This window comes from Pseudoliparis swirei, chromosome 5, assembly GCF_029220125.1.
Source record: "Pseudoliparis swirei isolate HS2019 ecotype Mariana Trench chromosome 5, NWPU_hadal_v1, whole genome shotgun sequence".
NCBI classification, from domain to species: domain Eukaryota; kingdom Metazoa; phylum Chordata; class Actinopteri; order Perciformes; family Liparidae; genus Pseudoliparis; species Pseudoliparis swirei.
The window spans coordinates 2,037,291-2,060,838 of record NC_079392.1 but is presented as its reverse complement, the minus strand read 5'-3'; the positions used below and the strand labels follow the sequence as shown (position 1 = coordinate 2,060,838).

The 23,548-nt window shown below is 42.8% G+C and overlaps 1 protein-coding gene across 2 annotated transcripts in view; it reads left to right on the top strand.

Moving 5' to 3' along the window:
• Window positions 1-23,468, top strand: part of ptprc (protein tyrosine phosphatase receptor type C) — a 37,672-nt gene extending 14,204 nt beyond the window's left edge. The window contains exons 2-32 of one of the 2 annotated variants that reach the window (XM_056415149.1): window positions 312-338; window positions 1,206-1,370; window positions 1,514-1,624; window positions 2,068-2,097; window positions 2,175-2,408; window positions 3,522-3,737; window positions 3,881-4,003; window positions 5,080-5,208; window positions 7,982-8,128; window positions 9,484-9,645; window positions 10,100-10,296; window positions 10,378-10,438; window positions 10,552-10,660; window positions 10,845-10,882; window positions 13,227-13,336; window positions 13,429-13,519; window positions 14,218-14,294; window positions 14,430-14,466; window positions 16,664-16,761; window positions 16,891-17,016; window positions 17,379-17,536; window positions 18,012-18,147; window positions 19,218-19,367; window positions 19,453-19,543; window positions 19,632-19,768; window positions 20,073-20,192; window positions 20,717-20,839; window positions 21,349-21,497; window positions 21,673-21,808; window positions 22,616-22,932; window positions 22,974-23,468. In XM_056415149.1, the coding sequence (XP_056271124.1) occupies window positions 312-338; window positions 1,206-1,370; window positions 1,514-1,624; window positions 2,068-2,097; window positions 2,175-2,408; window positions 3,522-3,737; window positions 3,881-4,003; window positions 5,080-5,208; window positions 7,982-8,128; window positions 9,484-9,645; window positions 10,100-10,296; window positions 10,378-10,438; window positions 10,552-10,660; window positions 10,845-10,882; window positions 13,227-13,336; window positions 13,429-13,519; window positions 14,218-14,294; window positions 14,430-14,466; window positions 16,664-16,761; window positions 16,891-17,016; window positions 17,379-17,536; window positions 18,012-18,147; window positions 19,218-19,367; window positions 19,453-19,543; window positions 19,632-19,768; window positions 20,073-20,192; window positions 20,717-20,839; window positions 21,349-21,497; window positions 21,673-21,808; window positions 22,616-22,897 (3,770 nt within the window). In that variant the 3' untranslated portion in view covers window positions 22,898-22,932; window positions 22,974-23,468. Of the gene's footprint in view, window positions 1-311; window positions 339-1,205; window positions 1,371-1,513; window positions 1,625-2,067; window positions 2,098-2,174; window positions 2,409-3,521; window positions 3,738-3,880; window positions 4,004-5,079; window positions 5,209-7,981; window positions 8,129-9,483; window positions 9,646-10,099; window positions 10,297-10,377; window positions 10,439-10,551; window positions 10,661-10,844; window positions 10,883-13,226; window positions 13,337-13,428; window positions 13,520-14,217; window positions 14,295-14,429; window positions 14,467-16,663; window positions 16,762-16,890; window positions 17,017-17,378; window positions 17,537-18,011; window positions 18,148-19,217; window positions 19,368-19,452; window positions 19,544-19,631; window positions 19,769-20,072; window positions 20,193-20,716; window positions 20,840-21,348; window positions 21,498-21,672; window positions 21,809-22,615 lie in introns of both variants that reach the window. The other variant, XM_056415150.1, reaches the window with a different exon arrangement.
• Window positions 23,469-23,548: the final 80 nt, after the last annotated feature.

Genomic DNA, 23,548 nt, shown 5'->3' with positions numbered 1-23,548 from the left:
GATCTGTGCAAACTGAAGGCCGTTGTGTAACTCTGGAGATTTTCAGGGTTTCAGAGCAGCGCAGGAAGCCGTGGTTTCTCTCTTGTTGTAACAGCGAGCGTGGCTCGTTGCAGCATCGTTACCGAACTTCAGATCAAATGGTTGTTTCCCTGTTTGACCCGACAGCAACGTGGACACATTAATGAGAACACGAAGAACACATTACACTGCCTGATGTTAATTCTCTCTTTAATTAGCTGCATATTTTCTGCACCACGTTGTATTCTTTCATGTAAAAAAAAAAGATTTTTATGATTTTGTTCTCTTTGCAGGTGAAAAGACGACTGCATCCCCGACGGGTGAGTGGGCAACACCAACATATATAACATTTATCATTGTTATATTTATTGAAATGTTTAATTTGAATGATACCGCCAGCTGCGCTCGACCTTCCCTTCACATCGTATCCGCACAGCAGCATCTCATTATGGACATTTCAATTTATTTATTTTAATTTTAAATGTATTTAACCAGGAAATGCCTCATTGAGAATAAAAATCTCCTTGACCATAGCGTCCTGGTCAAGACCGCAGCAGCAGCACATTACACACAGTTTCAGACAATACAACATAAAACAGTGACAGACATTCTAAAAATTTAAAATAAAGAATATAATGTGCTTTACGCATCATGTGTGGCCAAAATCCATCTCCTCACTCTTTTGAAGACGCTGTCTTGACACTCGCTTCGTTTGACGTGACCAGCCTCTACTCAGGAAGTCGTGTGGCGCAACGGAACCAAAGTGTCTCTGTTCACGTCTGATTTTACTCACATGTGAAATATGCATGTGAGTAAAATCAGACGTGTGGACGGACGTCTGAACAGAGCTAGTCATGTTCTCTTTAATTGTGATAATTCTGGCTTCTCGGTTCTCTTTCAGACAATAGGGGGAAATAAAATGAGCCAAAACACACATTGACGTGTATATTCTACCACAGTTTGTCTGTTTTGGTGTGTAGATATCTCCTAAATTAAAAAAGATGCATTGGATAATTCCTCATTGCATAATTGTAAAAAAAATTATGAATAGATATATACAAAATTAAAGTTAAAAAGACATTAAACTCATATGTGGATGAAATTAAACCAGATTATTTCGGGGGCCCGTGCTACATGTAGCATTGAGACAGTGTGTCGGCTCTGATTCTGGTTTTCTTGGAGCGCAGATGTTCCCCTCTTACCTCCACGCACCTCCACAAACTCCACCCCACGCACCGTGACAACAGCCTCTGTCACCGTGACAACAGCCTCTGTCACGCCGTCAGACTTGTCGACAGCCGCCCACACACCTCCACTCACCTCACACCCCCCAAAAGACCCCCGCGGGACCGGTAATGTATTCAGTGTTGTGCGCTCAGCGTGGTGTTGTCGGTGTTGTTGTTGTTGTTGTTGGTGTTTGTATCACATGAGGTCAAACCCTCAGTGAGAGTGTTTCTACTTGAAGGTGACCTCCAGCATGCTCTCCATTTTACAGCCGCTGCTGCTCCTCCTGCAAGCTCCTCCCCCAAAACCACCAACGCCAATGAAGGGCCGACTTCTCCTCCAATCAGCACGTCCAACACCACTGTGACTCCTCCCCCTGAAGGTTGGCCTGTTCTCCTTACATGCACTTACACACGCATACACACATACACATTGGTCTGGTTGACTGAGATATAAAACTGTTATTTAAATAAGCAGCACAGCTAAAGGACCAGCATGCACCTGGGTTATATGTAGGAGGAGGCAGCTACAGGACCAGCATGCACCTGGGTTATATGAGGAGGAGGCAGCTACAGGACCAGCATGCACCTGGGTTATATGAGGAGGAGGCAGGTACAGGACCAGCATGCACCTGGGTTATATGTAGGAGGAGGCAGGTAGAGGACCAGCATGCACCTGGGTTATATGAGGAGGAGGCAGGTACAGGAACTTTCTTTCGGCTTTGTGAAACACAAACTCTGTGATTCATGTATATTTTTGATTTATTGGACACATGACCGCGACACATATATTAATATTGTGTCGTTTCCTTATTGTGTCCACCAGCTCCCACACAAGCCCCTCCCCCTCAGCAGTGTGAGTACCAGGACTCTATTTATAACTCACAGGTGTTTCTCCAGGAGATGTTCTGACTCTCTTGGTCCCGTGTTCAGGTTCTTACTCCGTCACCCCCGTGAAGTTCGGCCTCCGGGTGGACAACGGCAGCTCCTCCGTCAGCTTCAGAGAAAAGGGCGGAGTGGGCCGACCCTTCGTCCAGTTCTCCAATCAGAGCTCTCATGAGATCACTCGCCTGAAGCCCTGCACTAAATACGAGTTCCGAGGGACGTTCATCGACGGCGCCGGAAACAAATCGCCGTGTTCCACTGACGCCACGACGCTGGAGATGAGTGAGTACAACATACAGGGGTCGTACGGTCATGGAAAACCTGGAAAAGTCATGGAATTTTAAAATGTTTTTTTCCAGGCCTGGAAAAGTCCTGGAAAAAACTTAAATCACAGGTTTTGGAAAACTCATGAAATGTTATTATATTCACATGTTCATTTACGCCGAGTTTGACATAATAAATATGTTTTAGAAAGAAAGACGCTCGAAATATAAGCCGGCGTACGCTCTCATACTGGCGGCACAAATTTTTGTTTTTCCCGTTGCAAGTGAACACACCGTAACTGTAAAGTTCGCTGGTCATTTGTTTATTTCATGTTTACTGTATGCTTTAGAATTCACAGTTTAAATACTAAATGTTCTCACTGTTTCATGGATAAACCCAGATTCATGGAAATTTGGTTTAAAGTCATAAAAAAGTCCTGGAAATTTGGTTTAGTCATGGAAATTCATGGAAATTTGGTTTAAAGTCCTGGGAAATTCATGGAAATTTGGTTTAAATTCATGGAAATTTGGTTTAAAGTCATAAAAAATTCATGGAAATTTGGTTTAAAGTCCTGGGAAATTCATGGAAATTTGGTTTAAATTCATGGAAATTTGGTTTAACCCTTGTGTTGCCTTCGGGTCAATTTGACCCGATTCAATGTTTCACCCTCCTGTCGCCTTCGGGTCAATATGACCCGATTCAATGTTTAACCCTCCTGTTACCTTTATATTTACTAACATATTTTACCCTTGAGGTCAATATGACCCCAGCTATTAAAATCTCCAGAAAATTATTAGAATTAATATTGTTTTCCAAGTTTAAGTGTGAGGTACTTTATGTTTGTTTGTTGACTCCCGAAAGAACACAGACATTAAACATTGAATCGGGTCAAATTGACCCGAAGGCGACAGGAGGGTTCAATATTGAATCGGGTCAAAATGACCCGAAGGCAACACAAGGGTTAAAGTCATAAAAAATTCATGGAAATTTGGTTTAAATTCATGGCAAATTCATGGAAATTTGATTTAAAATTATGGAAATCCATTGGTCAAAATGTGTAAGAACCCTGTAAATATTCATTTTTAATCCATGAAATAAATCGAGCGGACGGATTAATTTCACTCGTTTCAGGTCGAGATGACGTCACGGACGGCGGCTGCATGCACGGGTACGTGTGCTACCGGAGCGGCTGGGACCTCAGCTCCTCTCTGCCGGAGTCCTGCCCTAACGACGCGGAGCAGCTGTGCATCAAACCTGGTTTCCACGACATCTGCACGACCTTCACGACGACCTTCATCTCGGAAGCGTGCCGATCTTCCTTCAACCTCAGCAGCCGCGTCCCCGCCGGTGCGTGCGGTCGGGTCCTCGCGTGACGACCTCCCGGCGTCACGTTCCATGATGTGTCAGGCGTCACGTTTCATGACGTGTCAGGCGTCACGTTTCATGACGTGTCAGGCTTAACGTGACGTTACCTTTCTTTATTTCTGCAGATTTCTTAGATCCAAGTGAAATAAAGCTGAAGTTTCCTGATGAACTTCCTGCAGTAATACAAGCAGAATTACCTCCAAACTGCAAGAATCTCACCGTGGATTACACCTGTTGGCGGGTTGATGGTATGTAGAGTTTGGGATAAAGTTTAAAATTACAGATATAAGCTGTCGACATTGTGAACGGATTCACATGGAAATAAAACGAGTAGATGCTCATATCTGTTTTAACAATCTGACTTCAAACATGAAGAAAAGATTCAAGTTTCAAGTTCCCATTTGTGCCTCTAATCCAGGGGGTCAAACTCCTGTTCACCGTGGGCCTCATCAGCATCATGGCCGCCTCTTAAAGGGCCAGTGTACCTGAAACATATAAACCTAGAAACTAGAACATATGGTTAAATAACTCGCTTTGCATTTGATTATTACCTTCGCATTGAAAATGCCGGAAGGTTATGTTTTGATCGCCGTGTATTTATTTATTTATTTATTTATTTGTATACGTGTTATTCGCAAAACTCAAAAAGTATTGAACCGAATCGCATGCAATTTGGTGGGATGATTGTTTATTATCCAGGGACCAGTTGATTAGATTTTGGGATCGATCGGGTCAAAGGTCAGGGTCAAAGGTCATGAACAGGTCAAATCTTCTTGAATCACATGGAATTTGGTGGGATGATTGGTTATTATCCGGGGACCATTTGATTAGATTTTGGGATCAATCGGGTCAAAGGTCAAGGTCAAGGTCATGGAAAGGTCAAAATCTTTTTTTTACCATAGCACGATACATTTTTGTCCAATTGGCATGCAACTAATGCCAAAATGTTCATAATTCAATGCCCAATCTTGTGATATGCGAAGGTATGCGCTCTACCGAGTGCCCATTCTAGTTGTTTATTTGATTGTAGACATATTTTACATAAGAACATTTCTCTAATATTATAACACAAATCCATTTAATTGAAACCTTCAAAATAAAAGCACAGGATATTTGTCTTCAATTTCCTTAAGAAAAGGTGACCGTGTGTCCTTCAAGCCGTCGGGGACCACAGAAAATGATGTTGCGGGTCCCATTCGGCCCGCGGGCCTTGTGTTTGACACCTCAACAATTATTAGAAATAACACAATAAAATAATATGAAATAAAACCGTTGTGATAGAGTTCTGAGGACAGACTGAGCCGCTGTCCTCGTGTCTCCTCAGCCGCTGATGGACTGAAGCTGCAGGAGCTGGAGCCGTTCACCAACTACAGCTGCTCCGCCCAGATCAGAGACCACGACGATGACATCATCCTGAACCACACGGCCGCCGTGCGCTTCAGGGTCGACTGCGGTGCGTTCAAGTGCTCACATAACACTGCAGCTCCACATGTTCAGGTTCCAGATGTTCAGTGTTCCAGATGTTCAGTGTTACAGATGTTCAGGTTCCAGATGTTCAGTGTTACAGATGTTCAGGTTCCAGATGTTCAGGTTCCAGATGTTCAGGTTATAGATGTTCAGTGTTACAGATGTTCAGGTTATAGATGTTCAGTGTTACAGATGTTCAGTATTACAGATGTTCAGGTTAAAGATGTTCAGTGTTCCAGATGTTCAGGTTATAGATGTTCAGTGTTACAGATGTTCAGGTTATAGATGTTCAGTGTTCCAGATGTTCAGTGTTACAGATGTTCAGTGTTACAGATGTTCAGATTATAGATGTTCAGGTTATAGATGTTCAGTGTTACAGATGTTCAGGTTCCAGATGTTCAGTGTTACAGATGTTCAGGTTCCAGATGTTCAGGTTATAGATGTTCAGTGTTACAGATGTTCAGGTTATAGATGTTCAGTGTTCCAGATGTTCAGTGTTACAGATGTTCAGTATTACAGATGTTCAGGTTAAAGATGTTCAGTGTTCCAGATGTTCAGGTTATAGATGTTCAGTGTTACAGATGTTCAGGTTATAGATGTTCAGTGTTCCAGATGTTCAGTGTTACAGATGTTCAGTGTTACAGATGTTCAGATTATAGATGTTCAGGTTATAGATGTTCAGTGTTCTAGATGTTCAGTGTTACAGATGTTCATGTTCTAGATGTTTAGTGTTACAGATGTTCAGGTTCCAGATGTTCAGTGTTACAGATGTTCAGTGTTACATATGTTCAGTGTTACAGATGTTCAGGTTATAGATGTTCAGGTTCCAGATGTTCAGTGTTACAGATGTTCAGGTTATAGATGTTCAGTGTTACCGATGTTCAGGTTCCAGATGTTCAGTGTTCCAGATGTTCAGTGTTACAGATGTTCAGTGTTACAGATGTTCAGGTTATAGATGTTCAGTGTTCCAGATGTTCAGGTTCCAGATGTTCAGTGTTACAGATGTTCAGATTCCAGATGTTCAGGTTATAGATGTTCAGTGTTCCAGATGTTCAGTGTTACAGATGTTCAGGTTATAGATGTTCAGTGTTACAGATGTTCAGGTTATAGATGTTCAGGTTATAGATGTTCAGTGTTACAGATGTTCAGGTTATAGATGTTCAGTGTTCCAGATGTTCAGTGTTACAGATGTTCAGTGTTACAGATGTTCAGTATTACAGATGTTCAGGTTATATATGTTCAGGTTATAGATGTTCAGTGTTACAGATGTTCAGGTTCCAGATGTTCAGTGTTCCAGATGTTGAGGTTATAGATGTTCAGGTTATAGATGTTCAGTGTTACAGATGGTCAGGTTCCAGATGTTCAGTGTTACAGATGTTCAGGTTCCAGATGTTCAGTGTTACAGATGTTCAGGTTATAGATGTTCAGGTTCCAGATGTTCAGTGTTACAGATGTTCAGGTTATAGATGTTCAGTGTTACTGATGTTCAGGTTCCAGATGTTCAGTGTTACAGATGTTCAGGTTCCAGATGTTCAGTGTTACCGATGTTCAGGTTCCAGATGTTCAGTGTTCCAGATGTTCAGTGTTACAGATGTTCAGTGTTCCAGATGTTCAGGTTATAGATGTTCAGTGTTACAGATGTTCAGGTTCCAGATGTTCAGTGTTACAGATGTTCAGGTTCCAGATGTTCAGGTTATAGATGTTCAGGTTATAGATGTTCAGTGTTCCAGATGTTCAGTGTTACAGATGTTCAGGTTATAGATGTTCAGTGTTACAGATGTTCAGGTTATAGATGTTCAGGTTATAGATGTTCAGTGTTACAGATGTTCAGGTTATAGATGTTCAGTGTTACAGATGTTCAGTGTTACAGATGTTCAGTATTACAGATGTTCAGGTTATATATGTTCAGGTTATAGATGTTCAGTGTTACAGATGTTCAGGTTCCAGATGTTCAGTGTTCCAGATGTTCAGGTTATAGATGTTCAGGTTATAGATGTTCAGTGTTACAGATGTTCAGTGTTCCAGATGTTCAGGTTATAGATGTTCAGGTTATAGATGTTCAGTGTTACAGATGTTCAGTGTTACAGATGTTCAGGTTATATATGTTCAGGTTATAGATGTTCAGTGTTACAGATGTTCAGGTTCCAGATGTTCAGTGTTACAGATGTTCAGGTTCCAGATGTTCAGTGTTACAGATGTTCAGGTTATAGATGTTCAGTGTTACAGATGTTCAGGTTACAGATGTTCAGTGTTACAGATGTTCAGTGTAACAGATGTTCAGGTTCCAGATGTTCAGTGTTACAGATGTTCAGGTTATAGATGTTCAGTGTTACAGATGTTCAGGTTACAGATGTTCAGGTTCCAGATGTTCAGTGTTACAGATGTTCAGGTTCCAGATGTTCAGTGTTACAGATGTTCAGTGTTACAGATGTTCAGTCTTACAGATGTTCAGTGTTCCAGATGTTCAGGTTATATATGTTCAGGTTATAGATGTTCAGTGTAACAGATGTTCAGGTTATAGATGTTCAGTGTTACAGATGTTCAGGTTATAGATGTTCAGTGTTACATATGTTCAGGTTCCAGATGTTCAGTGTTACAGATGTTCAGGTTATAGATGTTCAGTGTTACAGATGTTCAGGTTATAGATGTTCAGTGTTACAGATGTTCAGCTAACAGATGTTCATGTTCTAGATGTTTAGTGTTATAGATATTCATGTTCCAGATGTTCATGTTCCAGATGTGTGATGTGTTCCCAACAGACCTCACAATAAACATCACAGGGGAAACCTCCACCAACACCTCCATCGGGTGGAGTTGGACCTCCAGCAGCCGGCGGTGTTCCCGTGTGCTTCCTGAGCTGAAGAAGAAGCTCTCTCATGACTGCTCCTGCAGGAAGAAACACGGCGGTGAGTCCAAGTGTTGACAGGAAGACGATACCATGAGGATCTGGAGTGTTGGTGTCTTGTTTCCTGTTTTATTTTGAAATCCCCGTCTCTCGTGTCCTCTGTTTCCGTGCACTTCCTGTCCCTGTGATTGTTTCCTCCTGCGTCCACCAATCACCTGCACCTGCCCTCGTGTGTTTACACTACCGTTCAAACGTTTGGGCTCACCCAGACAATTTGGTGTTTTAAAAGAAAACTCTCACTTTTATTTATTAAATGAATTGCAAAATGAAAATTAAATCGAGTCAAGACGTTGAGGAGGTTATAAATAATGATTTTTATAGTAAATATTAATGTAGTTCTTCTTGTGGCTCAAAGGAAGGCCAGTTTTATAGCTTCTCTCAGCAGCATAACTGTTTTCAGCTGCGCTCACATAAAAAGGGTTTAAAGGGTTTTCTACCCCTCCGCTAGTCTTCTAAGGCGATAACACAATGTACCACTAGAACACTGGAGATGGGCCTCTTCACACCTCTGTAGAGACTTCATTAAACACCAGAGAATAGTCACTACACATTAACTATGTAGAGAGATTATTTATGATTAATGTAATGTTATCTTCATTGATAAAAACAGAGCTTTGAAAAATAAGAACATTTCTACATGACCTCAAACTTTTGAACAATAGTGTAAATTCAGTTTGTCTCGTTCTCTGGTTTTGTTTCAATCCTCCATTTAAGAAGAGTAAAGTTTCATTGCAACGTTGTCGTTATTCACGTCCTCTCTCTCTCTCTCTCTCTCTCTCTCTCACTCTCTCCCTCTCTCTCTCTCTCTCCTCTATCTCTCCTCTCTCTCTCCTCTCTCTATCTCTCCTCTCTCTTCTCTCTCTCTCTCTCTCTCTCTCTCTCTCTCTCTCTCTCTCTCTCTCTCTCTCTCTCTCTCTCTCTCTCTCTCTCTCTCTCTCTCTCTCTCTCTCTCTCCTCTATCTCTCCTCTCTCTCTCTCTCTCTCTCCTCTCTCTTCTCTCTCTCTCTCTCTCTCTTGCTCCTCTCTCTCTCTCTCTCCCTCTATCTCTCCTCTCTCTCTCTCTCTCCTCTCTCTTCTCTCTCTCTCTCCCTCTCTCTCTCTCTCTCTCTCTCTCTCCCTCATCTCTCTCTCTCTCTCTCCCTCATCTCTCTCTCTCTCTCTCTCTCTCTCTCTCTCTCCCTCTCTCTCTCTCTCGCTCTGTGAAGATTCAGAATGGACATGAAGTCTGATGCAGATATAAAATGGAAACATGAAAACGTTATTAACGTTTTGTTTTCCTCAAAATGTTGACAATATGCTGTTGTGTTTTTCTGTTGTTGTTTAGTCAAACACAAACTAAGGAAAACTATGTTTCAGGTTCAGGTTCAGTTTCAGCTCAAGCGAACCCACCACAGGGAAGGTGTAATGTCTCAGGCCTGGAGCCGTACACCGACTACAACTGTGAGGTCCTCAGCCGGTACGACGGCAGGGAGACGATGAACCGCTCGCAGAGATTCAGCCACAGGACAAAACCGGGGAGTGAGTACATATTTATGTATTTATGTATTTATTTATTACACTTTTAGTAGAAATATTTGAAAGCAAATTGTTCAAATCCACTTTGTGATTTAATTGATCTGATTCTTCCCTTTTAAACTTGTGACATTAAATAACGATCGTCAGTCACAACAGTATGCTCCACTTATTGTTATGAATATTATATTATGAATATTATTATTAATATTATGAATATTATTATTATTCTTAATATTATTATGAATATTATTACTATTATGAATATTATTATTATTAATAGTATTATTATTATTATGAATATGAATATTATTATTATTAATATTATTATTATAACATTATTATTATTATGAATATGAATATTATTATTATGAATATTATTATTATGATGAACATTATAACATCTCTCTTAAACAATATGACCCATTGAAGGATAACTTCTTCTTGTTCTCTCTCTCAGTACCGGATCCGGTTCCCTCCCTGACGGTGAGCGTTCCGGAGCACAACGTGATCGTGGTCTCGTGTTCTTATCGAAAACGTCTCAACGGACCTCAGAAGACGTTCCTCGCTTCTCTCGACGGCGTCAAGATGGCCGAAAAAAAGGACTGCTCCTTTGAATTCAGGGACCTGAGCTACTCGACGGACTACAGAGTGGCGGTAGATGATTACACCCGTATGCGTCGTTATTGTTCCAGTGCTATAATTCATCATTAATAAGGTTTTATTTTGTGTTTCCAGGTGACTGTTTGCAACGGAAACTTTTGCAGCGAACCCAAAAGAGAAACGGTTTCCACTTCCTGTACGAGCGTTTGCATCAATGCCTCACATGAGAAATGCTTCGGCCCGCTTTGCCTCGCCATGCATCCATTGCTCTGCGTAACATACGTGATGTTACTCCTCCCTCTTCTTCAGATAACGACAAGGCGGTCATTGGGCTCCTGGTGTTCCTCATCATCCTCACGTCGGTGGCTCTGCTGCTCGTCGTCTACAAGATTTACATTCTGAAGCGCAGGAAGTCCCAGTGAGTGATTGTTTAACACATAAATACAATATATATCTTTTAAATTGAACTATAATTGCAATCGAGACATAAATACCATTAAAGCTTTTTTGCGGAGGCCTTTTTTGCCCCATTCTTTATATAATGTCTATATAATCAGGATTATTTTGGGCCAATCATTCACCTTCTTGTTTGTCCCTCTCAGCGACCTCGGGGAAAACATGATGCTCATCTCCACAGCAAGTGAGTCGACTCTACGTTTAGTTTCAGGATCCTGGATTTCAGCAGATGATTAAAGTATTTATTCATTTATGTGATAAATGTCACTCACATGAAGCAGCTACCGAATGATTTAGGATGTTTAAAAAGATTTTAAAAATCATAAAAACACAGAAATGTATTCAAATATGTTCTATACTTTAGAATAATGGCTATAATACATGGTATATGGTTCACACAGAACCATGAAGGTACCATCTGGAACCCAAAAGGGTTCTTCAGAGTGATGACATGGAAGAACCATTTATGGTTCCTCAAAGAACCTTTCAAACCAGGGTTCTTAAAAGAACCATTTCCTTAAAGAGTTCTTCAAAGAACCTATAAAGGTGTCTCAAAGAACCTTAAAACATGGTTCTTTAAGGCACCATTTCTGGTTCCACAGGGAACATTTCAAACCAGGGTTCTCTAAAGAACCATTTACTTAAAGAGTTCTTCAAAGAACCTATAAAGGTGTCTTCAATTCAATTCAGTTTATTTGTATAGCCCAATTTCACAAATTACAAATTTGTCTCGGAGTGCTTTACAATCTGTACACATAGACATCCCTGCCCCAAAACCTCGCATCGGGCCAGGAAAAACTCCCAAATAACCCTTCAGGGGGGAAAAAAGGGAAGAAACCTTCAGGAGAGAACAGAGGAGGATCCCTCTCCAGGATGGACAGAACAATAGATGTCATGTGACCAGAAGGACAGATTTAGAGTTTAAATACATTCAATGAATGTGACAGAGTGTATGAATAGTTAATAGTAGGCATATTCCACGATGGAGACCTCCACGATCCATCAGGCAGATGGCGGTGGGGAGGAAGAGTGGGCGGAGTCTCAACAGTGGGCGGAGTCTCAACAGGATAGTGGCGCAGTCAGGAGCAGGAATTCCACGACCCAGACCTCGATGATCCATCAGGCAGATAGGATCTATGCCGTCTCATAGGGTCCGATGACCCCATGAGACGTGAAGTCAAAAGGACTCCGGGGAGAAAGCAGAGTTAGTAACGTGTGATTGAGAGATGAAAATTCATCCTTAAGGAGAGAAAAGAGGAGATAGGTACTCAGTGCATCCTAAACGTCCCCCGGCAGCTATAAGCCTATAGCAGCATATCAAGGGGCTGGACCAGGTGAACCTGATTCAGCCCTAACTATAAGCTCTGTCAAAGAGGAAGGTCTTAAGTCTACTCTTAAACGAGGTGACTGTGTCTGCCTCCCGGACTGAAATTGGAAGCTGGTTCCATAAAAGAGGAGCTTGATAACTGAAGGCTCTGGCTCCCATTCTACTTTTTAAGACTCTAGGAACTACAAGTAGTCTCGCATTTAGTGAGCGTAGCTCTCTAGTGGGGCAATATGGTACTACAAGCTCCTTAAGATATGATGGAGCATCACCAATCAAGGCTTTGTACGTTAAGAGAAGAACTTTAAAAGTGATTCTTGATTTTACTGGGAGCCAGTGCAGAGCAGCTAGTGCAGGAGTGATGTGATCTCTTTTCTTAGTTTTAGTGAGAACACGAGCTGCAGCATTCTGGATCAACTGGAGGGACCTAAGAGATTTATTAGAGCAGCCTGATAATAAGGAGTTGCAGTAATCCAGTCGAGAAGTAACGAACGCGTGGACCAATTTTTCTGCATCTTTTTGAGACAAGATGTGCCTGATTTTTGAAATATTACGGAGATGAAAGAATGCAGTCCTTGAGATTTGCTTTACGTGGGAGTTAAAGGACAAGTCCCGATCAAAGATAACGCCAAGATTCTTTACAGTGGTGTTGGATGCCAGGGCAATGCCGTCTACAGAATCCACATCACCAGATAATTGATCTCTGAGGTGCTCAGGGCCGATTAAAATTACTTCGGTTTTGTCTGAGTTTAACATCAAGAAGTTGCAGGTCATCCATGTTTTTATGTCTTTAAGACATGCTTGACGAACCTTCAAACAATGGTTCTTTAAGGCACCATTTATGGTTCCACAAAGAACCTTTAAAACAATGGTTCTTTAAGGCACCATTTATGGTTCCACAAAGAACCTTTTAAACCAGGGTTCTTTAAAGAACCTATAAATGTGTCTTGAAGAACCTTCAAAACATGGTTCTTTAAGGAAACATTTCTGGTTCCACAAAGAACCTTTCAAACTGAGGTTCTTTAAAGAACAATTTCCTTACAGAGTTCTTTAAAGAACCTATAAAGGTGTCTCAAAGAACCTTAAAAAAAGGATTCTTTAACGCACCTTTTCTAAAAATGGTTCTCCAGTAGGTGATGGTTCTTCGTAGAACCACAAAGCCTTTTAAAGAACCGCTTAAGAACCTTTATTGTTCTGTGTGTAGATGACGAGCAGAACCTGATGCCCGTCGAGCCGATCGCAGCAGATTTCCTGCTGGAAGCGTACAAGAGGAAACTCGCTGACGAGGGGAGACTCTTCCTGGCGGAGTTCCAGGTCAGTTTGTTGTTGTTGTTGTTGTTCATAGAGCGTTGTTTGTTTTGGCCTATTATAGACTAGACGTGTGGATGGTGTGTTTGTGCTTTCAGAGCATCCCCAGAATCTTCTCCAGGTACAGCGTGAAAGAGGCCAAGAAGTCCTGCAACGTCTCCAAGAACCGCTACGTGGACATCCTGCCATGTGAGTCCAACAGCGCCACCTGGGGTCAAACACACGGCCCGCGGGCCGAATCTGGACCGCCACGTCATTTTATGTGGCCCCCCCCGAGTGTTTGAAAGACACATGATCACCCTTTCTTAAAGAAATTGAAGAAAAATATCCTGTACTTTGATTTTGAAGGTTTCAAATTAAAATTAATTTGTGTTACAATATTTGAGACATTTTCTTATGTACCATATTTCTACACTCAAATAAACAATAATCAAATGCAAAGAGATTAATTCAACAATATGCTTGAGTAGTTTATAGGTTTCAGGTACACTGGCCCTTTAAGAGGCGGCCATGATGCTGATGAGGCCCACGGTGAACATGAGTTGACCCCCCTGGGTTAAAGGGATGAACGCATGCTGCCAGATGTGCTTTATTATTCACGTTTTAACAGTAAATCCCAGCACCAGTTGGTGCTCTTCTATATTCTCCTTTATTGAAGCTTTCTCTAAACACTGGCAGATATATATTTAATATTATTCAATATATTTGAACTATTTTTGGAAATGTTTTCAAAGCGGTGAGCGTGTTGGTTTTTATTCCATCATTTAAGTCAATGTGTGATGTTCCTCTTACATGTAAACAGATAATCTACACACACTCCTCCTTCATGAGGCGTATTCTGAGGTTTATTTTAATACTCTATTTATTAATCTCCTGTCCTCAACCAGATGATTATAACCGCGTCCAGCTGACCACCGGGAATGGAGAAGCAGGATGTGAATACATCAACGCCAGCTCCATCGATGTAAAGATATACACAACCAACATATACATTTAAACATATAAATATACTCGTCTGAATATTCATGTTAAATCTCTACATTGTTGCTTCTTTATGAGAATAAACACCTTAAAGAGCAGCATTTGTTTTCTCCTCCAGGGATACAAGGAATCCAAAAAGTACATCGCAGCTCAAGGTAACGTAGAGTATAAATATATATATATATATAAATATATATATATAAATATATATATATATAAATATGTATATATATAAAAAAATATATGTATACATATATAATTATATATGTCTATATATATACATATGTATATATATATATTTAGAATATATATATAAATATATATATAATTATATATATATACATTAGTGCTGTGAAAAAGAACGCGTTAACTCAGTAAATTAAATTACAGGATTAACTTTTTTTTTTTTTACGCATTTAACGCATGCGCAGAATGAGCTTCCAGTCCGTCTGTTGTTGGTCGTCTCTCCAGCAGCATGTCATTCTGTCTCTAGTGTCGCGTTAACACGACTCCGATCTCCGTCTCGCGCGCCGCAGAGCTCGGATGCCGGCGTGTGCGCGCACATCGGGACGAAAAAAAGTCGCGGCAGAGCTCCGATGCTGGCGCGCGCACTGGTGAGCAAGTTATGTGCCCCCCTGTGCAGGCCCGGGGTGGGTAGTCGGGAGAATCGGGAGAGTTCCCGGTGTGCCGCTTCACTTCTGGGCCGGTCGAGAATTGTATTTGTTGACATTTGTCACGTTAGTCCATCTTCTCTTAAAGTGGGCGACACACGTTCAGCATTCTGACACCGCAGCCTCTGCATGGGTTGTACCATGCGAGGACGTTCACCCCTCCCAAATAATAGAGTTGGTTCAGTCCATGATGGAACCAACCAACTCAATTTGGGAGAGGAGAACTTCCTAATGGAGTTGGTTCGGCCCTTCGCTGTCTTTTCCAAAAAGTTTTCTCAGCTATTGATAGCTGGGCCGGCCCGACCGCAACGATACGCGTCAGGGAGGATGGACGGGAGGAAGAGGGCAGGAGGGGCTGGAAAAGCCAGGTTGAAAAAAAGAAAGGCATTGGAGGAGGATGCTGCCAAATGTGCCAAGCTTCCCGATTTATTTTCAAGAGGACAAACACAAGTGGCAACTGGTAAAGAGAGACAAAGGCCTAATGATTAGCAACATAACTATTTGGCTAACGTTGTAGCCTTGATTAATATCATTGTAGCGTTGTCAACCTATTCCCAAGCAAAATATTACATTGAATTAAAATATTAGCCTTTTTATATCACCCAAAATATGGCGATCCATAGACTTTGCAAATATTATGGAAATATTGATATATACTCTTGATATTGATATTGAAGTATGCAGTAATATGACTTAATTTTTCTTTGTAGCTTCGGAGCAGCAGATGATGAGCCCGACATTTGCAATGAGGAGGCCATGACTACAGGGACAGGTAGAGAGGATAACAGAGGACACTATATGAATTAAAGTGATATATTCTAAGAAAGAGCAGTATATGACAGTACTTGATGAACCAATATGCATTGTTTGCTCAGAAGTGGGTGTAGTAAAGGAGTAAATCACCACTATATAATACACATGCAGAAAAATGATAATGACCATGACCATGACCATGACCATGACCATGACGGCCCCCATGAGGTCTCACTCCAACAAATCTGTCCGACTGCCTAATCTGAGTCTGACACCCCTGTTTATGCCCTTCTGCCTTTTTTAATGTTATGCATATTTTTTGTTAACTTCTCATCTTAAGTGGATTATTATTGTTGTATTTAACCTTTACATTATTTGTTGGACCATGGTATTAATAAAAGAACGACAGGATAGTAAGAGCTGAACTGTTGCTTCATTTATCCAATTTCCACGATACCATGAAAAAAGTGGGCTGGTCTTGAGCCTGAAATTCCCAGGCTGAAAAGTGGCCCCACTCCGGCCCTGCCCCTGTGTATAAATGCAGGGCTCTCAAGTGTCTGCGCGCATCGGGACGGAGCAAAGAAAAGTCACTAGTCACTAGTCACAAGCCACCCCCCCCCCCCCCCCCCCCCCGTCAACAACTCTTCTCGGAGCTCTTGCCTGTCTTGGAAGCTCATTCTGCACATGCGTTAATAAAAAAATAACTAGTTAAACCTGTAATTTAATTAACTGAGTTAACGCGTTATTTTTCACAGCACTAATATATATGTATATATATATAAATATATATATATATTAATTATATATTAATTATATATATATGTCTATATATATATATATAAATTCTTCACACCATTATGTTTCCGGAGGTTCTGTGAGGAGGTTCTGTGAGGAGGTTCTGTGAGGAGGTTCTGTGTATCTGCTGCAGGGCCGAAGGACGAGACGGTGAGCGACTTCTGGAGGATGATCTGGGAGCAGCAGTCCTCCATCATCGTCATGGTGACGCGCTGCGAAGAGGGGAACAGGGTGAGGAACCGACAACACGTCAACGTCACGAGTTCAACATCAACATGACACCCCCCCCCCCCCCCCCCCCAGCTGCTGCTGCACCACATACACAACCTCAACATGACCCCCCCCCCCCCCCCCCAACAGATCAAGTGTGCCCAGTACTGGCCGTCTCCAGAGCGAGAGACGGAGATCTTTGAGGAGTTCGTGGTGAAGCTGAGCTCAGAGGACCGATGTCCCGACTACACCGTCCGCCGCCTGAGCCTCGCCAACGTGAGTCTGCAGCGCCGCCCTGGTGGTCCTCAGGGTGGAGGACACGAGGCCCGGTGGTCCTCAGGGTGGAGGACACGAGGCCCGGTGGTCCTCAGGGTGGAGGACACGAGGCCTGGTGGTCCTCAGGGTGGAAGACATGAGGCCTGGTGGTCCTCAGGGTGGAGGACATGAGGCCTGGTGGTCCTCAGGGTGGAGGACACAAGGCCTGGTGGTCCTCAGGGTGGAGGACACAATGCCTGGTGGTCCTCAGGGTGGAGGACACGAGGCCTGGTGGTCCTCAGGGTGGAGGACACGAGGCCTGGTGGTCCTCAGGGTGGAGGACACGAGGACATGAGGACGTGTCTTTGTGTGTGTTTCTGCAGAAGAAGGAGAAGAGCTCTGAGAGGGAGGTGACCCACATCCAGTTCATGAGCTGGCCGGACCACGGCGTCCCCGGGGAGCCGCACCTCCTCCTGAAGCTGAGGAGGCGTGTCAACGCCTTCAAGAACTTCTTCAGCGGCCCGATCGTCATCCACTGCAGGTGAGTCCAAGGTCACCTCCAGCCGGCTGGCTCCGGGGGTCTCCTGAGGGGGTCCTGAGGGTCTCCTGGGGGTCTCTTGAGGGTCTCCTGGGGGTCTCTTGAGGGTCTCCTGAGGGTCTCCTGGGGGTCTCTTGAGGGTCTCCTGAGGGGGGTCTCCTGGGGGTCTCCTGGGGGGGTCTCCTGAGGGTCTCCTGGGGGTCTCCTGGTGGGGTCTCCTGAGGGTCTCCTGGGGGTCTCCTGGGGGGGTCTCCTGGGGGTCTCCTGGTGGGGTCTCCTGAGGGTCTCCTGAGGGTCTCCTGGGGGTCTCTTGAGGGTCTCCTGAGGTTCTCCTGGGGGTCTCCTGAGGGTCTCCTGAGGGTCTTCTGAGGGTCTCCTGAGAGTCTCCTGAGGGTCTCCTGGGGGTCTCCTGGGGGTCTCTTGAGGGTCTCCTGAGGGTCTCCTGGGGGTCTCTTGCATTAACACCTGCGTGTTGCAGCGCGGGGGTCGGCCGGACGGGGACGTACATCGGCATCGACGCCATGATGGAGGCTCTGGAGGCCGAGGGCGCGGTGGACATCTACGGCTACATCGTGCGGCTGCGCAGGCAGAGATGCCTCATGGTGCAGGTGGAGGTGAGAGGTCACCAGAGGTCAAATGTCAGGCTCAGTGTGTGTGTGTCCTCACGTTTCTCACATTCCTCATGTTCCTCACGTTCCTCATGGTTCCTCATGTTCCTCATTGTTTCTCATTGTTCCTCATTGTTCCTCATTGTTCTTCATTGTTCCTCATTGTTCTTCATTGTTCCTCATTGTTCTTCATTGTTCTTCATTGTTCTTCATTGTTCCTCATTGTTCTTCATTGTTCCTCATGTTCCTCACGTTCCTCATGTTCCTCATTGTTCTTCATTGTTCTTCATGTTCCTCATTGTTTCTCATTGTTCTTCATTGTTCCTCATGTTCTTCATTGTTCCTCATGTTCCTCATGGTTCCTCATGTTCCTCATTGTTCCTCATTGTTCTTCATTGTTCTTCATTGTTCCTCATGTTCCTCATTGTTTCTCATTGTTCTTCATTGTTCCTCGTGTTCTTCATTGTTCCTCATGTTCCTCATGGTTCCTCATGTTCCTCATTGTTCTTCATTGTTCTTCATTGTTCCTCATGTTCCTCATTGTTCTTCATTGTTCCTCATGTTCCTCATGTTCCTCATGTTCCTCATGGTTCCTCATGTTCCTCATTGTTCCTCATTGTTCTTCGTTGTTCTTCATTGTTCCTCATGTTCCTAATTGTTTCTCATTGTTCTTCATTGTTCCTCATGTTCCTCATTGTTTCTCATTGTTCTTCATTGTTCCTCATGTTCCTCATTGTTCTTCATTGTTCTTCATTGTTCCTCATGTTCCTCATTGTTTCTCATTGTTCCTCATGTTCCTCATGGTTCCTCATGTTCCTCATTGTTCTTCATTGTTCCTCATGTTCCTCATTGTTCCTCATTGTTCTTCATTGTTCCTCATGTTCCTCATTGTTTTTCATTGTTCTTCATTGTTCTTCATTGTTCCTCATGTTCCTCATGTTCCTCATTGTTTCTCATTGTTCCTCATGTTCCTCATGGTTCCTCATGTTCCTCATTGTTCCTCATTGTTCTTCATTGTTCCTCATGTTCCTCGTGTTCCTCACATTCCTCATGGTTCCTCATGTTCCTCCCTGCAGGCCCAGTACATCCTGATCCACCAGGCTCTGCTGGAGCACAACCAGTTCGGGGAGACGGAGCTGTCGGTGCCGGAGCTTCACGCCGCGGTGAGCGCCCTGCAGCTCCGGCACTCGGGGAACGAGCCCACCGCCATGGAGGAGGAGTTTGAGGTACAGAGATCTAGCCCCGCCCCTTTTGTTCAGGGTCACAGAGCTCCACACGGCGCTGGTGAAACGTCTCGCTCTTGTTCTCCAGAGACTCCCCGTCTATAAGAACTGGAGGACGTTCAACGCGGGCCTCACCGAGGAGAACCGGAAGAAGAACCGGTCCTCATCGGTTCTCCCGTGTACGTACCGGCTCGGCGGAGGACGCCTCGGTCCACGCGTCCATCGCGTGTCATTTGACCACATAGCAAAGTAATCTTCTCCCCGCAGACGACTACAACCGCGTGCTGCTGAAGGTCGATGAAGGACGCAGCCACGACACCGACCCCAGTGAGGAAGACGAGGAGGAGTCTTCAGACGAGGAGACCGAGGAGGCCACGACGTACATCAACGCCTCCCACATAGATGTATGTTATAGTCTCCCTCCCTCTCTCTCCCTCTCTCTCTCTCTCTCTCTCTCCCCCTCTCTCCCTCCTGCTATATTAATCTTAATTACAGGATGAATAAGTTCCCGTTACCATCGTTCAGGTGTTCCCTCGTTAACTCTGCATGCTTTTATTTTGAAGATCTCCTCACTAGTGAACCACATCCTGTTTGTTTATGAGCGTGTGCAACACTAGATGTGTGATGTGTGTGTGTGTGTGTGTGTGTGTGTGTGTGTGTGTGTGTGTGTGTGTGTGTGGTGTGTGTGTGTGTGTGTTTGTCTTGCAGGGGTACTGGGGCCCACACACCTTCCTCGCGGCCCAGACGCCGCTGCCGGACACGGCGGCCGACTTCTGGTCCATGATCCACCAGGAGAGGGCGTCGACCATCGTGATGCTGGGAGAAGAGGTACAGCACCATGCATACATCATGGGTATATATATATATATATATATATACATACATATATATAATATACATATGTATGTATACGTATGTATATAATATACATATGTATATATATACATGTATATATATATATAATATACATGCATGTATATATACATATGTATATATATAATATACATATGTATATATATACGTATATATACGTATATATGTATATATATATAATATACATATGTACATATCTATACGTATATATATATACGTATATATATAATATACATATGTATATACATATATATACGTATATATATGTATATATATATATTATACATATGTATATATATATATACGTATATATATACGTATATATATATATGTATATATATATAATATACATATGTATAAATGTCTATATATACATATATATACATATCTATAAATACATATATATACGTATATATATATACGTATATATATATATATATATATATGTACATACCTTATGGAATACCCTCTGCTCTCAGGAGTCTGACGGTGTCTACTGGGGTGAAGACAAGAAGACGTTCGGGGACTTCGAGGTGGAGGTGAAGAGCAGCGACGCCTCGCCCACCGTCGTCAGCCGCAACATGTTGCTCCGTCACGTCAAGGTGAGACACCACCTGCTGACGGAGGCCCTCGGTGACCACATCTAGACACACACAGAACCATGGGGGGGCCATCTGGACCCGAAAATGGTTCTTCAGAGTGATGCATTTCTGGTTCCTCAAAGAACCTTTCAATCCCGGGTTCTCTAAAGAACCATTTCCTTAAATAGTTCTTCATAAACCTATAAAGGTGCCTCAGGGAACCTTAAAACATGGTTCTTTAAGGCACCATTTCTGGTTCCTCAAAGAACCTTTAAAACCAGGGTTCTTTAAAGAACCGTTTCCTTAAAGAGTTCTTCAAGAACCATTAAAGGTGTCTCAAAGAACCTTAACCAATGGTTCTAAAGGCACCATTTCCAGAATGGTTCTTCGGTAGGTGATGGTTCTTCGTAGGACCACAAAGTATTTTAGAGAACCGCTAAGGAACCCTTATGGTTCTGTGTGCATGTTCCGTCTCTGCCCTCATGTGCAGCCTCAGTGATCTGGTGATGTTAACCCCTTCCTGTCCGCAGAGGAAAGATGTCCGGCCGGTGAAGCAGTTCCAGCTGCGGCGCTGGGCGAGCGGCGACCTGCCGGAGCGAGCGCTCCACCTCACGGACATGATCAGGGACGTCAAGCGCAGCCAATCAGAGAGCAGCACGCCCATCGTGGTCCACTGCAGGTGAGACGGCCTGAAGGGGGAGCGAGTTCACACGCAGAGGAAGAGCTGCAACGTCTCCTGGAGGACGAGTCCTCCCCACACACGGTTCTTTAAATGGTCCTTTAAGTGTGTGTGTGTGTGTGTGTGTGTGTGTGTGTGTGTGTGTGTGTGTGTGTGTGTGTGTGTGTGTGTGTAGGGATGGCTCGTCCCGGTCAGGGCTCTTCTGTGCTCTGTGCAACCTTCTGGACAGCGCCGACACCGAGAAGCTGCTGGACGTCTTCCAGGTGGTCAAAACCCTCCGGAAGGAGAGACAAGGGATGATCTCCAACCCAGTAAGAAGCACATATACTATATAAATATATATATACATATAGTATATATATATTTGAATATGTATATATAAATATATATATATATCGATATATATATATATATTGATATATATATGTAAATATAAATATATATATACATATATATAAATATATATAACCTCTTTTTCCAAAGTTTTAATGTATTGATAATATTTTTCAAATATTCTCTCCTGTTTATTTGCTTTTCATTTCATTTAAAAAATCAGAATTCTTGGAAAAGTAATTTTTTTGTGGACTGTTTGTATATATTTTTTCTTCCACATACTCGTGAGTCCATAAAGCAACAAACACAACAATAATATATTAAATAAAATACGAGGACATGGGGACAATCACTAAAGTTAAAAAGTCACTCGTAGTTAAAAAAAAAAAACATTTTACAAACAAAGTTTCCATAAACAATAAAAACATCTCGTATCATTGTGTGTTGGCTTCGTTAAGGCTTTTATAATTAATTCATTTAATCTACATTTAAATGTATATATAAATGTTTGAATGTGTGATAAACTGTTCGTCATAATAAGGGAACATTGTGTATTTTTAATAGTTTTCAGACAATAATATAAGTGTATGGCTCAAGAGGAATCAGCTGTTGGAAGGATACATTACATTGTTCATGTTTTGGTCTTTTCTGGTATATTTATTTGAATACAGAAATAGAAAATATAGAATATTGCAAGAATAGTCATTCTTATAAGTCTTATTATTTGCGTATGAAAAGTTAAAAAGATTTACACTCCAGCACCACGTGATCATGTGACCCTACAGGAGCAGTACCAGTTCCTGTACGAGGCCCTGGAGGGGGTCTACCCGGTCCAGAACGGGGACGTGAAGTCCACGCCGGCCTCTGCAGGAGACTCGGTGCAGATGGTGAATGAGACCCGAGCCGCGGAGCAGCCAGCGAGCACTACCGCCGACAGCCAGCAGGGGGCGGCAGAGAGCGCTCCTCTGGTGGCTGATGGAGGGAAGGAAGACAACAAGGAGGAGAATGAGTCAAAGAGAGCATCCCTGAAGGACACCGAGGGGGTCACTGTCACTGCGGAGGTCTGAGGGGACCGGAGACCACCAAGGGGGTCCCTGTGGAGGTCTGAGGGGACCGGAGACCACCAAGGGGGTCCCTGTGGAGGTCTGAGGGGACCAGCTGGTGGTTGTGCCTTTTACTTCTGGGAATAAGCGCTTCAGTTGAATGCTTTCTTTTAATTGCTCTACGGTATGAATGTAGAAACGTTGTAAAGTGTCGTTTTGAGATTTGTTAAAGAAATTTGATCGAATATTATAAACAAATATATATAATTTTTTCTAAGTTATGAATATTTTGGGGTTGTCAAAGTGTGTGTGAGGAACTGCTGTCGTCAAACTAGAGGCCTTGGTGAGCTATTTTAAATGATATCTTTATCAGTGCATCGTCTGTCTCACTTCGCCCTAAATAAACTCAATGATATTGTCTACACACACACACACACACACACACACACACATGTACACACACATATTCTCCTGGGTCATCAAGTAACAAATTGGTCATGTGACATTGTCATTTCATTAAAAGACGCTTTCAAAAAAGAGTCTTATTTATGTTGAGTACGTGCATTTTAACAATAAAGTTCAATTTTTCTGCTTATGAACTTTATTCTGCTGGTTTCACAAAATAAATCATCATCATCACTATAATCAATAAAGATTATTAGTGAATAACTTAAC